The sequence below is a fragment of the Vitis vinifera genome, chromosome 2 (assembly GCF_030704535.1).
Source record: "Vitis vinifera cultivar Pinot Noir 40024 chromosome 2, ASM3070453v1".
In the NCBI taxonomy this organism is placed as follows: Eukaryota; Viridiplantae; Streptophyta; class Magnoliopsida; order Vitales; family Vitaceae; genus Vitis; species Vitis vinifera.
This window is the reverse complement of record NC_081806.1, coordinates 8,108,089-8,125,286: the sequence shown is the minus strand read 5'-3', so window position 1 is coordinate 8,125,286 and position 17,198 is coordinate 8,108,089. Positions and strand designations below refer to the sequence as shown.

At 32.7% G+C, this 17,198-nt stretch overlaps 2 protein-coding genes across 3 annotated transcripts; one reads left to right on the top strand and one right to left on the bottom strand.

The window, feature by feature from the left end:
• The first annotated feature begins 1,578 nt into the window (after positions 1-1,578).
• On the top strand, positions 1,579-5,809 carry LOC100252262 (haloacid dehalogenase-like hydrolase domain-containing protein Sgpp). The gene is made up of 5 exons (XM_002281678.4): positions 1,579-1,925; positions 4,385-4,499; positions 4,713-4,867; positions 4,953-5,214; positions 5,303-5,809. The coding sequence occupies exons 1-5, from the start codon at positions 1,891-1,893 to the stop codon at positions 5,495-5,497; spliced, it is 762 nt and encodes a 253-aa protein (XP_002281714.1). The 5' UTR covers positions 1,579-1,890; the 3' UTR covers positions 5,498-5,809.
• Positions 5,810-5,954: 145 nt separating this feature from the next.
• LOC100247147 (phragmoplastin DRP1E) lies at positions 5,955-16,696 on the bottom strand. Of its 2 annotated transcripts, XM_002281686.4 has the most exons (15): positions 16,368-16,696; positions 16,199-16,262; positions 15,615-15,722; positions 14,462-14,563; positions 13,935-13,985; positions 13,764-13,825; positions 9,430-9,520; positions 9,254-9,318; positions 8,930-9,124; positions 8,705-8,824; positions 8,541-8,611; positions 7,973-8,198; positions 7,163-7,213; positions 6,708-7,076; positions 5,955-6,264 (listed from the first exon to the last, which is right to left on the bottom strand). In XM_002281686.4, exons 1-15 carry the CDS (start codon positions 16,503-16,505, stop codon positions 6,136-6,138), a joined length of 1,842 nt encoding a protein of 613 aa, XP_002281722.1. In that variant the 5' UTR covers positions 16,506-16,696; the 3' UTR covers positions 5,955-6,135. The 2 variants fall into 2 exon arrangements, with proteins under 2 accessions (XP_002281722.1, XP_059590150.1); XM_059734167.1 differs by having other exon boundaries at positions 5,955-7,076.
• Positions 16,697-17,198: the final 502 nt, after the last annotated feature.

Here is a 17,198-nt window from a genome sequence, read left to right as displayed (position 1 = left end):
ATTATTTTTTAAATGTTTTTAGAAAACGATAGAAAATAATTAAAAAATATTTTATAATCATCCTATTTTTCTATTTTTATTTACTGAAAACAAAAAAACTATTTTTTAAAAATATATCAAATAAAGACTAAATATTTGTTTGGATATACTTTATATTTTTTTGTTTTCAAAATCAGAAAATTTTAAATTAGAATAAAGCATCTTATATATAAAAAAGTTTATATTTATTTTATATATTTAAAAACCATTTTAAAAAAAATTGATAAATACAGATTTTGGTTTTCATCTTAAATTGGGTTAAGATTCTTCGTTTCATCTAATTTAAGGAGTGTTTGGTATAAAAAATGAAGAATGAAAATAAATATTTTGTTTTTATTATTATTCTCTCTTAAATTCAAGAATAAATTTAGTAATTTCAATTATATACATATGGAAATATAATGTTATAATGATGATTCATTTCTATTCAGAAAGGAAATATATATATATATATATATATATATATATATATAATTTAAACTATTTTATGTTTTTATTTTTATTTAAAAAATCTCCCTGTTGTAAAAAGTTTGAAATAATTTTTTTATTTTCATTTAAAAAAAATCCTTGAAATATTTTTTTCTTTTTGCTTAAATAATAAAAACCTATTTGAGCATATAATTTTAAAACAAAATTGTTTTTAAAAATTTATACCATAATTTGGTTATTCTTTAAAATAAGTTTTAAAAGCAAAGTAAAATAAAGGATTGTTATTCTGATTTTTTTTTTTCACTAGAGAAAGTGAATTTCAAATAAAATGATACTTTGTATTAATTTTATTAATAAGTTTAATAATTTTAAAAAATAATTTAAAATTCAAAATATAAATAATGACTATAAAATATTTTAAATTCTTTAATAAATCTGATCATTTTTAAGAATCATTTGAAATTTTAATAATTGATTAATTAATTATAGGTTAAATAAAATAATCCAAAATTTCATTTTGGTAAATAAATAATAAATATATGCATATAATAAATAATTTGACTCATTTATACCTTTAAAAAATTATTTTTATTTGTTTTTATATACATCTAAAATAGAATAGTATTAACAATTATTAATTTTGAATAATAATTTTTTATTTTTAACAAAATATATTAATTATGATTTTATAACATCTTAATATCCATATTTTTATAATATTTGTAAAATTATATGAATAGCATAAGAAATTATTAATTTTGAATTATTATTATATATTTTAAAAAATAAATAAGTTAATGCTAATGTCTATATTTTTATAATATTTATAAAAAATATAACCTATGATTTTATTATATTATTAATATTCATATTTTATTAAAATTATTTATTTTGAATTTATTTGTAATTAAAAAATTCTTTTTTATTTTTAATAAGATGTGAATTAAATTTAATTTGCATTATATAAATTGAATTTATGGTTAAAATTTTTATTTTAAACACAATTTATCTAAAAAAAATTAACTTTTAAATTTTTAAGAATTATTTTTAAAAATACATTCCATTTATAAATGAAATTTTATTTCAATTAATCTCATTCCCATAATCATTTTAAGCTGTTCGAATATGAGAACGAAGGAGAAAAAGAAAAGAGATGTCGGTTCCGAGATCTTACAAACATATAGTGGGAATTTAAGGGGAGATTTCTAATAAAATGAAAAAAAGAATTGTTGTCACGTCACAGGGGCCACACCTGACGCATCTCTCGCCCCTGTTCCTTGATTCTATTTATAGATTCTCTATTATTTTTATTCAAATCCGCCATCGCCTTCTTCTCTCTGATTTTCTCTCCAACACCCACCTCTTGAAATTCAATTTCTGGATAGAAAATAGTGGAGAATTTTCTTAACTACCTGTGATACAATGACGGTTTCTTCTGGTGAAAATTCTGCTGATAGGTAGCTTTTTCTTTGCTAATGGTCTGTTTTTGTTGTTGGATTTGATTTTCTTTTTCTTTGATTCAAGATTGATTGCAGTATCGATTGAGATCGATTGAGAACTTGGGAGATGTGTTGTAATGTAGGCCGTTCTCAATAACTCCCATTTGTTTGGGTTCTTCTATGTTCCGTTACCCTTGATTGTGTTCATACCCATTTGTAAAAGTAATTTTTCCTTTGACAGGTTCTATTCTGCTTTGTGTATACTTTTGATTATACCAAGTTTGCTAATTCCCAGTTCTTTGGCTTTTGTGTTGTTGAGCAATTTTAACAGAAATTCCCACTTTTTATCTTTTATTTTTTTGGATTCTATTCATGTTCTTGACCCACAAACAGAAATCCAACTTTTTTATTTTTGGAGTCTTTCATGTTTTATTGGTTCCGTACGAAGGAGAAAAAAGAATTTGCAGAAGAATGGGCTTGTTGGCAATTGGCATGCTTGTGATTTCATTGTTCATTGTTCATTGTTTACTTGCAGATTTTTTTGGTTAATTTGTTTTTCTTTCATGCTTGTGATTTCGCTTTTTCCTTGTGAGAGATCAAGATCATTTCGTGTGATTGGTTGAGTTTGATAAGATATCAATCGATGAACTCTGAGCTCCATTTTAGATTCCCTAATCTGTCTTGGTTGTGTATTAATTGAATAAATGCAGCATATGATATTATTAGTCTTTTCATTAAGTACTGTGCAGAAGCCACAAGCTAACTTTGATTTCTGATCAAGATCTGAAAATATTATTTTGTAATCTGTCCTAACATGCAAATGTTGTGTGTTGGTAATAGACAAATCGATGTCTTCTTGATTGTTTTTTCCTGTATACAATATTGACTGTAATAACATTCTCCTTTCTCATCCCTTCAAATTAATTTGTCTCTCAATGGATTGATTTAGTCAACCTTGAATAATTCCTCAACTCTGGGATATATTTTTGGTCATGGGATTCAAAAGTGTTCCAATACATCAATATATATACTTTCAAATTCTCAAAGATCCTAAAACTTAGCCGGCATTGTATGTTGCAGTGAGACCTAATTGCTTTCTCTTTGATTTTGTTTTCTTGATATTCATCTTTTCCGGGTATTAATATCTTTTCCTTTGAAATCATTTATTAGTTTTCAGTCTCCATTTCTATCACCATCATAGTGTCTTTTATACCCTTCTCCCACATACTCATCCAAAAACAAAATTGTTATGTATTAGTAGTCTGTAGCTTTTCTTGTGCCTTTCCTAGCATGACTGACTCCTTTGAATACTTTCTTTATACTTTGTAGAGATTTTTTTTTTTTTTTTTTTCAATTCTCAATAGGCATTTTCTTTCTTCTTGAGAGTTTAGGTGTATTCCTTATGTGGGTTCTTACACGTTTTTTTTACTATGTTCCCAAGTCAATTTGTTGCAAGAATTCTCGGTACTGATTGATCAAACTATAAAATAGTGTATTCTTTGTGTATCCATATAGAGGGAATGTTAGTTATGTTTTTTTGAAGGCAACTGTCAAATTACATGTTCACCAAAAATGCTAGTGAAAAGGTACTGGAAGATGGACTATACATGCCACATGTATATTATCTCTGCCATGCCCAAAACAAACTTCCTTCAAAAGTGTCCTTACCAACTTTGTTTCGTGGCAGTATCAGCTGTTATGCCCATGCTTAGTTTCGGGTAGTTATGGCCTTTATGGGGGTTGTCACTTTCTTATGTGGAAGTATATTTGACGTATCTTAGCACAATCCTTGTAGAAGAGAATGTTATCGAATTTATTTTGCAGACAACTTCATGATCCGTGTTTACCAAATGTATATTGAACTAGGTGCCATATTTTTGCCATGTTAATGCACTCAACTTGAAGGACACTGCCCAAGTTTCAAGTTTTGATGGAAGTTTGAACTATGCTGTTTCTATGGTTAAATTTGGGATAGTCTGTACTACTTTCATCATGTGGAGTTGAAATGAATCCTGACTGTTGTTTTTCTGTTGCATGGATCTAATATCTGGCCATCTCATGACCTTATGAGCCAGCCAAATCAGCACAAAAATTTGATCAAAACCCACCATTTGATGAGCCCATGGATCCTATTGATAGATTTACAGCCCAAAAAAGAAACTAGTTTTATTGGTTGTAGCCATATAACACACATGCTCTTTTCTTTTTCTTTTTTCCTAAACATTCTCAAAAATCTTCCAGTAATCTGAAAGCAACTGAAGACAAGAAAATGGAAAAAAAAAAAAAAAAGGAGGGAGGGGTGGGGGGTAAAGAAAAATCCAATCCAGCATATATTATCTAACTTCTCAATGCTGATATGGCCCTGGTTGAGGGGACCAGGAGATGGTCTGGATGAAGTGCCCCTGTCATATGAAGTCTTGGTTTCATTGTTGACATTGAGTAATTGTAACTTGATTTTCTTTATTTTGTGGAAGCAGCAAATGTTCACTATCTGGACTTGCTCCTCTTGAAGCGGTGCTGTTTGATATTGATGGAACTCTATGTGATTCAGATCCTCTGCACTACTATGCCTTCCGAGAATTGCTTCTGCAGGTAGGTTTTTCCTTCACCGCCTAGTTTCCTTTAATTCATAATCTTAATGTCATATGGAATCACATTCACGCCACTTCATGGCCAATCCATATGACATGGCCTATCATCTCTCTGGAAAAGCAAAGGATATGAAATACAAATGTACTCTATGTGCTATTAGCCCATGGGACCAATTATTATGAGGGCTTATGGGATACTGGCATGTTTTAACAGATAGGCTATAATGGTGGAGTTCCAATAACGGAGGAATTCTTCATTGAGAATATTGCTGGCAAACATGGTGATGATGTCGCTAGGGGCATCTTCCCTGACTGGGACCTCGAGAAGGGCTTAAAATTCATGGATGATAAGGAAGCTTTGTTTCGAAAGTAAACTCCCATCTTCTCCATTTTCCCTCACTTCAGTGAAATTTCCAAAATTCCAACATATAATCTGTCCTTATTTGAACAACAGATTTGCGAAAGAACAAGTGAAGCCTTTAGATGGCCTACACAAGATAAGGAAATGGATTGAAGATCGAGGCTTGAAACGGGCTGCAGTTACTAATGCTCCAAGACCAAATGCTGAACTCATGATCTCACTTCTCGGCCTCTCTGATTTCTTCCAGGCAGTTGTTATTGGCAGCGAATGTGATCGTGCCAAACCATTCCCAGACCCCTACTTGAAGGCTCTTGAAGTCCTCCAAGTGTCAAAGGATAGCACATTCATCTTCGAGGTTTTCTATCTTTACCTGTCATTGCTGGTTGTTCAAAATTCAAACAAGTTAGGATTCTGAATTACCATCACTGTTTTTGCTTGGTCAGGATTCTGCTTCCGGGATTAAGGCTGGGGTGGCTGCTGGAATGCCTGTTGTTGGTTTAACTACCAGGAATCCTGAAAGCTTGTTGATGGAAGCAAAACCCGTCTTTCTCATACGTGATTATGATGATCCCAAATTGTGGGCGGCTTTGGCAGAGCTTGATCAGAAGGGAGCTCCAGGAGCAGCAGCTACTGCTTAAAACTACAAATGGAACATTACTGAGAAAGTATTACTAAACTACTAACTATTAGGAACAATTGTGCCCATGTGAAATCTAATTGGGTTTTGGGCACCTATATTAGCCCTTGAAATTTGCTTAGCCTTCAATCAAATTGCTTAAAATATAGGACATATTTTATCCATTGTTTGGTACTTATCATTTGATCAAATTGGTAGATGTCTTATCAAATATGAAATAAAATAAGGTCAGATATACCCAAACCCTTATCATATTTTGATGTTATATATTTATTTATGTCTTATATATCTAATTTTCTCATTATTTTTCTAATTTTTTTATATTACTTGTTTTGTGAAGAGATTGACCCGCTCAGGTTTGGACTAAATACACCTAACCCCATTGCTTTCAAATTTCATCACATGTCCTTCTCATTTGCATTTAGTTAAAACCTGAGGGAAATGAGTGAAATTATCTCTTTTATGAAACAATAAAATTTAATTAAAAAAATTAAATTTGCATCAGGTTCAAAGAATATAAACATAAATAAACTTGCCACAACAAGCTGACAATACAAGACCATAGTCCAATCTTTAGCATGCCTCACAATATATAGCTATGATACAAAGGAGATCTCTTTCTAACACACATTCCCTCTTTCATCTGCTCCACGAGACCGAATCAATCTCATCCCTTGCAGACTTGTACAACTCAAGCCTCTTTGCACATTGCTGCCTCCTTTCCATCAATGCAGGGTCTTCATCCAGCAACTGAGAAAGCTGCTTGCCCTACAACAAAAATGAAGAAATCAATCACAATACCCACCCCCCACTTTCTCTCAAAACCTCTGAGTGCTCAGGTTGGGTAAATTCAAGGTATCATCATGGCAGTATTCGAACCTGAGACCATGTGCCTATGGGAACCACACTTCCCAACTGGGCTACCCTAGTGGGTATCCTACTTTCTCACAGTTTCAAGCATATAATATTGTGAAAGAACACATGCTGAGCATTTTAGGTGTCACCAATGCCTTGACCAAGGCAGGGACAAAGTATGTCAACAAATTGGACCCAGATCATAAGCTGGTTCTTCTAGTTGAGTTTTGATATGAATGCACAGATTGATGAATCTCTCTATGGATGCAGAGATAATTGCAGGATATCACACTAAACATTTCACAACAGTTTTTGTGTTTGGGGGGTTGTGTGCTTGATAGGGAGAAGAAGATTACCTCTTTTTTTCCCACTTGTGTATAGAAGTGATCAAGTAAAGACCGCTTGGCCTCCCTAACTTGGCAATGGACCACAGCCTTTGGGATGGAGTTCTTTAGTGTCTCAGATACCATTGCCACATATTGGGAGACATTTGATCCTATCCTCCGGAAGTGCCCCTCTCCATATCGATCTGCAGCAGAAGCAGATGGGTTTCCGCCCTTCTCCACTTCTTGAGGGAGTTTTCGGAAGAAATCCACAGTCAGGTAAGAGGATTCCATCTCCACCAATCGCAGAGTTGTCTTCTTACTTTCTTCACGGAACCTCTCCAATGCCTCATTGGAAGCTGCTGCAAGTTCAGCCTGAAGAGTGGGAAAGCGCCTCAACTCCTGGTTCCATTCCAAAAACATCAGTTAATAACATTCTTTCCCTTATTTTGTACTGGTAGAAAACTGACAGTTTCCAGATTTCAAACCTTAGTCTCTCCAATTGACCTTCTCACAAGCTCCTTCAGAACAAAGTGCACCTACAGTTATAATTAACATCAAATTACCGACTGAATTACTTGTAGTGTGAAAAAAACACATGGAAATGATTTGGAATTCCAATTTTCAGTTTCTCTTTTCATTTAAAACAAGTGTAGTTAACATCAAATTACCGACTGAATTACTTGTAGTGTGAAAAAAACACATGGAAATGATTTGGAATTCCAATTTTCAGTTTCTCTTTTCATTTAAAACAAGTGTAGGGGGCCGGGCGGGGGGTGTTCAAGACAGAAGGGACTCAATCATCTAGATGCTATCATAGTGAGAACAGACATTTTGGTTCTAAAAAATAAAAACTAGTGTCTTTTCATTAAGTATTAGACACAAATTTTCTTTGTTGCATCACAAACACTTGTAGGTTACAGAGTTCACTCAAATTATCAACATGCATAATCAGAACAAATATTTTAGTTCTAGAAAATAATGAAAGCTAATTATTGTAGTTAATAGATATGAAGCACCAGTAATATGAAACAAATTTATCTATTAGTAAAACTGCTAGAAAAACAACTTCTCTCCTAATAAATGGTTATTCTTACAATAATGCCCTTTCTCTTATTCAGTTCTTTTACCAACTCAATTCACATCCCACAAACTTGCAGAGCAGAATTATGAACTTCAAACGGAAAAGATTATCAACTTTCTTCTCTAAACCCAGAGCAGAATTACCCCTTATGACCTAATCACAGGAAATTATCATGACATGGACAACAAGTAGGGTAGAAAACAAGAGCACTCACAGCATCCACTGAAGCTTCAGCTGGACCTCTGAAATAATTAAGGGAACTATCAATGAGGCGCCTGTAACCTTGCTCGGGCGCAATCAGATGAGGTTGGTACCCATCTGCCTCTGAAATCACTTTCCTTACGTTCTGCAGTGAAAGATGACGATCAAATGGAAGCTTCCTCAAAGCAGAAGGGAGCTGGTTATCAAAAACTCCATAAATCCGATCACCACCAGGTCGTCTGAGGAGCATAAAAGCAAATATTAACAAGAATGATAAAGCACACTATCATACATATATCCAATTCTTGAAGCAGATATCTCCAGTAACCATCATCTTTTTAATATAATAACTATCATCCAATCATGTGATAAAGCTAGCATTGACAAAGTATACAAGAGTAAGGCCGCTTGGGCTGTAAATCAATGGGGCTTTTGGACAGAAGTTAAAACAAGAGAAAGAAACAGTTCAAACTCTTGGCAAGGTGTGTCAATCAATGGATGGAAAGAAACAAGAAAATGAATGAATCTTCAGAGAAATGTGAGTTCCCCTAGAATGGAAAGAAACAAAGCACGGAATTTACCCTCCCTCCAAATGCTCTTTGAATATCCGATCAAATGCACGACACAGCTCTAAAATGGTATATAGTTGAGCCTGATACATTCAAAAAGAATAACTCTGGTTAAAAAGGCAAAGAAAAATGATTTTTTTTTTTTAAATATATGAAACAGATATAAAGCTTCTCACCCCAGCATCAATAGCAATGGGTCTACCAAGGTGGTCCAACTCTCCTTCAAGTTCATCAATGCTTTTATTAATCAAAGATGTGATGCTTGGTATGCGAGCCCTGATCACAGCCTCTAAATGCTGAAACCGTATCAACAACAAAAAGTAAGCAGCCATTCTATAAAAAATTAACAGGCAAAAAAATAAAAGATCCTCACATTTAAAATGAAATAAGCGTACACATACCTTAGAGAGAAGTTTTGCAAGATATTCAGAGCCCATTTTGCTAGATAAATGCCCATAGTCAGGACTAGTGGCAAAGAATTCACGCTCCCTTCTCCGTGCAGCAATCATATCTACATTTTTATTGATATCAGCCTGTGAGCGGTTCACAATTCCCACCCAAGGATGTAGCAGCCGATACGACCTTCCTTCAAGAACCTTCAATGGAACACAACAATGAGTGTGTTGCATAGAATATTGCATCAATTTGTCAGCTTAAAAGGAAGAAATTATTCCAATTCTCAACAATTTACAGCTAGACACAGTAAAACAAGTAAGAAAGTTTACATCTAAAGCATTGGTTCCCTTGTCCATCAAATCAAGCTTAGTCAACACACCAAATGTCCTTTCACCTAGGAAAGAAACAGATAAACTCTTCAGTGGAGAAAAAAGCAAAGAGACTAGTGATGGCTGCAGTGATGCCATGTTGAGCTGTAACTGAAAACAATGAGCACAAGCAATACCTGTGGGATCAACTTCTCTGGAGAGCTTCATAGCATCAGATGTTGCAATATCTTGATTGGCTGGAGATATGGCCAGAATGATGCAGTTTGGCTACAAAAAAATCCAAGCAAACATATATTCTCATCAAAATCCCCAAAAACAGAAAAAACATATATGAAGTGCTAAACCTACATCTGCATCCAGCATTTCAACTGATAGCTGACCAATGAATTTTAAGAGATGTGCGCTAGTAAGGTAGTTTGCTTTAACTAAGGCACTGACAAAAGCTAAAAAGAGTAATATTAGTCATGGTTAATGCAAACTATGACCAATTAATGCAAACTATGGGACACCCACCAAGAATAAAGTGAAGCCCCAATCTCAGGCATATTTCAATTTCAATTTCCTAACATCCAAAATTAGAGATAAAAATAGAAAACTTGACGTAGGAAGGTAATAACAAACTAAGGAATGTAAGTGTGTCCTAGTGCATGAAATCATCGGACTTTTGACAAGAGTGGAGTTTGTGTGAACTTGGAAATCGTCTTTTCAAAAGACGATTTCCATCAAAACAAGTAAAAAAAAAATTAATCCCTCAAAAACTGTCTTTTGAAAAGACGATTTCCACCAAACAAAAAAATTCACAAAATCGTCTTTTGAAGAAACGATTTCCAAATAAAAAAATAAAAAATAAAAAATTATTTAAGTGGAAAGAAGAGACGATTTCCACCCAAATTTCAATTTAATATATTTTAATATCTTTAATTATCTCTATTTTATAAAAACAAATTCAATTTAATATAAAAATATATTATAAATCCATTTTAAAATTACAAAATTAATTATACTCATACAATTATTATAAATATATATTATAAAATTAATTAATTTAATTTACTAAATTAATATAATATAAATAATATTTATCTATTTTTTTTTCTTTCACTTTGCAATTAAAAAAAACTATTATCAATTTATATGAAAAAATGAGTTTAAAAAAACAAATTTGTTATTAATTTAACAAAATAAATAATTTTGTTTTGTTTTAATTTTTAAATTAATTATATTATATAATTTTATATGTTTTCATAGCTTATAACCTATTGAAGAAGACCGTTTGCTACCCTCTCATAACTAGCCCATAGGTATAGGAGAATCTTACCTATTGCATGTGTTGTCATTTCCACCCATATAATACTCCAATTTATTCCACCAATTCCATTTGAAACTCAAACTTTAACCACTTATTATCCTACACACTACACTCATTCTACCTTTTTCCAACTTCTCTCATACACTATAAATTATCTTCTTCATTCTCATTTTCACTTTCAAACTTCTTCATTCTCATTTTCCATTTGAAACTCCACCAATTCCATTTGAAACTCAAACTTTAACCACTTATTATCCTACACAGTACACACTACACTCATCCTACCTTTTTCCAACTTCTCATACACTATAAATTATCTTCTTCATTCTCATTTTCACCTTCAAACTTCTTCTTTCTAATTTGCACCCTCAAACTTCTTCACTCTCATTTTCCATTTGAAACTCCACCAATTCCATTTGAAACTCAAACTTTAACCACTTATTATCCTACACACTACACTCATCCTACCTTTTTCCAACTTCACATACACTATAAATTATCTTCTTCATTCTCATTTTCACCTTCAAACTTCTTCACTCTCATTTTCCCCATTTTCCCCACTTGAAACTCAATTTTTCACCTTTCCATTTTTGGTAGACTATAAATTTTTCACCTTCTCATACACTATAAATTATCTTCTTCATTCTCATTTTCACCTTCAAACTTCTTCACTCTCATTTTCCATTTGAAACTCCACCAATTCCATTTGAAACTCAAACTTTAACCACTTATTATCCTACACACTACACTCATCCTACCTTTTTCCAACTTCTCATACACTATAAATTATCTTCTTCACTCTCATTTTCCCCATTTTCCCCACTTGAAACTCAATTTTTCACCTTCCATCTTTAGTAGACTTTGAGCATATTCCATCTTTGGTAAACTTTGAGCATATCTCCTCTCTTTTCTTCGACACTCACACTGCTTATAAGGTAATATTTTTGCTTTATTTTTATTTCAAGTTATTTTATAATGTATTTATTATTATATAAGTTTTTAAATTTAAAACAAATATTACATAATCCAAATAAATTTAAAAACTTATATAATAATAAAAACTATACATTATAAAATAACTTGAAATAAAAATAAAATAAAAATATTACCTTATAAGCAGCGTGAGTGTCAAAGAAAAGAGACAAGATATGTTAGAAGTCTACCAAAGAGAACGAGGGATATAGATGGAAGTAATGGAAATTGAAAAACTGATATAAGTGAAAAATTAAGTTTCAAGTGGAGAAGATGGGGAAAATGAGAGTGAAGAAGTTTGAAGGTGAAAATAAGAATGAAGAAGGTAATTATAGTGTATGAGTGGTTGGAAAAAGGTAGGATGAGTGTAGTGTGTAGGATAAGTGGTTAACGTTTAAGTTTCAAACGGTCAAATTGGTAGAGTATAACGGTCAAATTGGTGGAGTATTAAATGGGTGGAAATAACAACACATGCAAGTAAGATTCTCCTATACCTATGGGTTAGCTATGAGAGGGTAGCAAACGATCTTCAAATTGGTGTGATGAAGTATAATAGGTTATAAGAGCTATGATACCACATGAAATTTTAACTTAAAAATATTAATATTTTTAATCTTAAAATTTATATAATTTAGAAATTAAAACAAAACAAAATTATTTATCTTAAAACAAGATAAATATTAAATTTAGTAAATTAAATTAATTAATTTTATAATAATGGTATGGGTATAATTAATTTTGTAATTTTAAAATGGATTTATAATATATTTTTATATTAAATTGTATTACTTGTTTTTATAATATAAAGATAATTAAAGATATTAGAATATATTAAATTGAAATTTCGGTGGAAATCGTCTCTTGAAGTGATTTCCATTTGGGAAATTTATTTATTTATTTATTTTTGGGCAAATCGTCTATTTCAAGAGACGATTTGCCCAAAAAAAAAAAAATCCTAAATGGAAATTATCTCTTGAAAAGACGATTTTGTGAATTTTTTTATTTGGAGGAAATTGTCTTTTCAAAAAACGATTTACAAGTTTGACTCCACTCTCCTATGTGACAAAAATTGCCGCAGATTTGGAATTACTTTTCCTTCTACGGTAATTTAAGAATAATTTTTTTAAATTACCGTACTCTTGTCAAAAGTCCTAAAATCATCCAAGTACATAGACAATCAAGGAATGAGACATGACTTGAAAATACATCAATATGCTCGAACTAATTCAGTCATTTATAGAAGTCAATGGCACAAGAGTCTGTTTTCCTTTATAGACATGAAAATTCTCACAATCATTTCAAGTTACAATACTTTTTGTTAATTACCTCAGCATGTCTTTTCTGACCATCAGCTTATTTCCCCTCCCCACTAACAGCAGCTGTTCATGTCAATTTTCCTACCATTACTAGTCCTTCCAATGCTCAAAAAATATTAATTGATCTTCATCCATCTTGTTCATTGATTGGTATAGCACCTACACCGCTACTAACATCTCACATCTTGTTGTGGCTTTCTTGTCTTACTCATCTGTCTAAACATTTGGATTTCAAGCAGTGCGTTCATCTTATTTCTTAACAACCTAAAATTTTGAACTGTAAGAACAACAGTCTGTCTGACCGTTCTCTTGAATAACCTTCCTTTTAATTTCACAAGTAAGAGAAATTGCATAATATTTCAAAAACACTCCTCCACTTCAACCAATTTGCCAAAGTCTATGGGCGATATCCTCTTACACCTCTTCTTATGAAGGACTCAACATGAGACAAAAAAAAAAGGAATCAACATTCCATATTTTCAGGCTCAAACTACCTTCAACCAGGTAAGCATCCCTTTCACAATTTTATCCATGCATTTACTGCTACATATAACTTTCATCAATTATAATTGCTTTCTCAAAGTTGAATTTTGTTGTCAAATAAGGAAGATATGAAAAGGGAAAATGAGTTGATTCTTTGACTAAACTGTTTATACTTAATTCAGGAGAATTACCAAAATTAACAACCAAACCATGTATATATCCCATGTGAAAAATGCATATGAACAAGACCACCAGTGGTATTCCATAAGCAAAACTGACAAATATTGCCACTATATAATTTCATAAATTTTATAATTTTTATGCCTTCAATTGCAAATTTATGTACATAAAAAAAACACATAATCTAATGAGTTATAACTGGATTATAAATGCATCTTTAAATTTAAATTAAAAAAAAAATCAGCATTACCTTCTCTATATAAGAACGAACCATGTTCTCTATGTCTTGAACAATACTTTCTGGCTGCCCCTCTGTCAATAAAGTGCACCGCTAAATCAGAAGTTTAAGAAATTAAGAATGAAGCTCATAACCTGGGTAGACCCAATTTTTAAAGGGTTTGGGTTGAGGGAGTATCCTTACCTACTGCAACCTTTGTCAGACCAGGTAAATCTATCAAAGTCAAATTAACCACTGCCGCCGGGAAAAAGAAATGATGAAATGTTGTCAGATTAAACAAATAAATTTTGTTGAACAATAATGGTAACATGGAAATTGACAACTTTAATACTATTTAACAATAGTGAAAGCCAAGCAGAAATATTTGAAGTGCATCTCCAAGTACAAAGGTACTTTTTTTTCTTTCTCAACAAATACACTAGTTATAGCTGTAATACACTTCATAAAATCAACTAAGACAAGTTCCAGGGCGCTTATCTCTAGAAACTAGTGGCTACATTTCATTACCATTATTTGATCAAGCATGATTCTCAAAATAAGGAAAACAAAGTTCAATGGATCATAAATACATGCAGTACGGAATTTTAACCAACACTAATACCAATAATAAGAACCATGCACTTGAATATCTAAATCAAAATATTAAATTTTCTTGCCTTACATATATTGAGTTAATTTCAAAAGCATGAATAACCGTGAAAGGCACACACCATTTGCGGAGTAGATGCTGAGATGGATAGGAACTGGAGAAATCTGTTTTGTCCTCCCAGTCATTCTATCAGTTTCATCCTGAATTTCCTTCCGAACAATGGCTGTAAAAGAAAATCTTAAATAATTAATTCTATCTGCACTTTTTATTTCAAAGACATAAAATAATGTTACAGAAGCAACACAGTGAAGATAATTGGCTGCACAAAAGCACAGCCAAGATAACAGGACAAGCTACACTAGGCACACACTGGAATAATAAGAAGATACAAAAATATGACACAGTGATACATGTAATACAAAGGATCCAAGGGCATTAATAACAACACATAAAATATTGGCCAACTCATGCTCCACATGGTTACCAAACCATTCAAATATACAGATGTGATAATACCAATAAGAGATTTATTATAGACACAACAATTCTAGTACCAATCCTGCACAAAGTCTAGCAATACATTAACCGGTGGGTACCGTCCCACAAATCCCAATCACAGGAGATGCTTATCAGAGCCCATATCCATACAAATTTCCACAGTACAGCTCATCTCTTGGTTCATATCCATATTAACACCCAAGCCAGATCCCTATTTCTATGCTTGAACCAGAAAACATTAGAAGTGATGTACAGAGCCCAGAATATCATGCAAGGCCCTGTAACTGGTTGTGACCCTGATGGTAGTACTAACGGCAATAATAATAGCATTCATGATGGCCAGTAGTAGTGCAACATATATAACAAATTTTTTAGAACCCAGAATCTCATCAAAGACCCTACCATTGGTTGTGATCCTGATGGTGGTAGTAGTAGCAGGAGCTGAAAGAGTACAAGTAACCATAACTTTTCATCTTTTCACAAATGCAGTTATGGTCCAGTTTGGATCTCTAGAAGAATAATGGAATGGGCAGGGAAATGCAGGAATTATTAAATTGAGTGAGTTCAAATGTTACAAAATCAGAAGATCCCTCACTCAAAACATCACTAGAGAAACATAACCTTGTATAACCAACATGATTGCATCTAAAAGGTCAAATTCAGAAGTCAGACCACCTAAAAATTATCATTGCATGAAAATGGAACCCAATCAAAATTTCCACCCAATATATTAGACATGAGGCCTTATTGCAAAATTAGCATAAGAAATGACATACAGAAGTCAGTGAATCTCCTCTTTGGCAAGTGAAGAAACTCAGCATACTCCTGTAGGCCCTCTTCAGTTTTGTGTAGCTGCAGTACCAAAGGCCTCCTGGTCACAATCCCTGTAATCACCACAAAATTCATAAGAAATAAGACGAAATAAACCCCTGTTTGCGGCCAACAAAAATAAAGAGGAAAAAAAGACAAGCCCAAAGTACTTCATTTTGTTTCCACCCTTCTTTATTTGTCATAAAAGAAAAGTATTTTACCTCTCGGTTTTTTAATATCACCAAATGATTGCATAAACCTCAAAATTGGAATTTTGTTTTATTTTCTTCCGTTCCCTCCACTTTTCTCGGCAACCAAACAGATTACAAACTGAAGAAAATATTTCATATCTCCATTTTGTTCCTCGTTATAAAACGAACGGACTTCAATTCTACATCCATTTTTATTTTCACGAGACATAAACTTTATTACAGCAACAGAAACAATCAAAGCACAGATTTCAAATTTCCTTTTCTTTTCCATTCCGTCCCCTTCCTCATCAACCAAGCAGGCCATAAACCAAATAAAGCACAAAAAATCAAACCCAAACCTGATCCCCTGGGAAGAAAATCACGTCCAACGATGCTCTCCAATACCGACGATTTCCCCGAACTCTGCATTCACATGAAAACATACTTGAAATAAAAATAAAAAAATAACACAAAAAAAGGATACAAATACATGAATATCAAGAAAGAAAAGCCGTTAGAGAAAGAAACCTGGCCACCGACGACGGCAACAGAGGGAAGAGCCTCCCAGAGAGTAGGCAAAGCACTGTCGCCGCCATAGTCGCCAAGAACAGTACAAGCCCTTTGGATCCGATTCACCAGTCCGATCAAGCTCTCCATGGTCGTCATTTCGGTAACCCCAACCGAATTTTCTTCTATGAAAACCCTAGATTTGGCTCGAATTTTGAAGCGAATGGAGGAAATAAGAAGAAAGGAAGAGGCAAGGAAGAGAGTGAGGAAGTATAGAAACGGAGCAATTTTTGATGGCTTGAGAGCGTTTTTGTTGGTTTTATTTTATTAATTTTTTGTGATAGAGCCGTTTGGAGTCATGGGCCACGTCTGCATACCTTTTATACTGAGGCCACGTCGCTCTGGGTAGTGCCAGCCAGGTCGTCGTCGGCTTTTCAAATCCAAGTCAAACGGCTAGAATTTCTGTTTTTTTCAAAAGTTGGGTCAAAACGGCTATAATTTTTTTAAAAAATTGTTGTGCTTTGTCCTTGGTTTTTCAAATGAGGAATCATAGAGTCACGGACTCACGGGTGACACATGAACCATATGATTAAAGTAAAAAAATAAAAAATAAAAATGGAAGAACGTCAGTGTTTTTTACTGCTTGGGTTAACTTCTTTATTAGTATAAATATAAATAAGATTACTTTTTATAAGGGTTGATTTGGAATTTAATCCAAATTAATTAATTATTAATCTTATAAAAAGAAAAAAGAGCACTCAATTCAGGATGTTGCTTTTTCCAAAAAGGAAGAGTGATGACAAGGGAAGTTTTACCACCTTTTTAATGGTTATCTTACTACTTTTTCAAAAT

Excerpts from the sequence above, each read along its gene's own strand:
- LOC100252262 (XM_002281678.4), top strand. The coding sequence starts at position 1,891 with ATGACGGTTTCTTCTGGTGAAAATTCTGCTGATAG. Across the intron at positions 4,868-4,952 it reads AAGGAAGCTTTGTTTCGAAA|ATTTGCGAAAGAACAAGTGA; the intron begins GTAAACTCCCAT and ends TTTGAACAACAG. Across the intron at positions 5,215-5,302 it reads ATAGCACATTCATCTTCGAG|GATTCTGCTTCCGGGATTAA; the intron begins GTTTTCTATCTT and ends TTGCTTGGTCAG.
- LOC100247147 (XM_059734167.1), bottom strand. The coding sequence starts at position 16,505 with ATGACGACCATGGAGAGCTTGATCGGACTGGTGAATCGGATCCAAAGG. Across the intron at positions 15,723-16,198 it reads TTTTCTTCCCAGGGGATCAG|GGATTGTGACCAGGAGGCCT; the intron begins GTTTGGGTTTGA and ends TGGTGATTACAG. Across the intron at positions 9,125-9,253 it reads AGGGAACCAATGCTTTAGAT|GTTCTTGAAGGAAGGTCGTA; the intron begins GTAAACTTTCTT and ends GTTCCATTGAAG.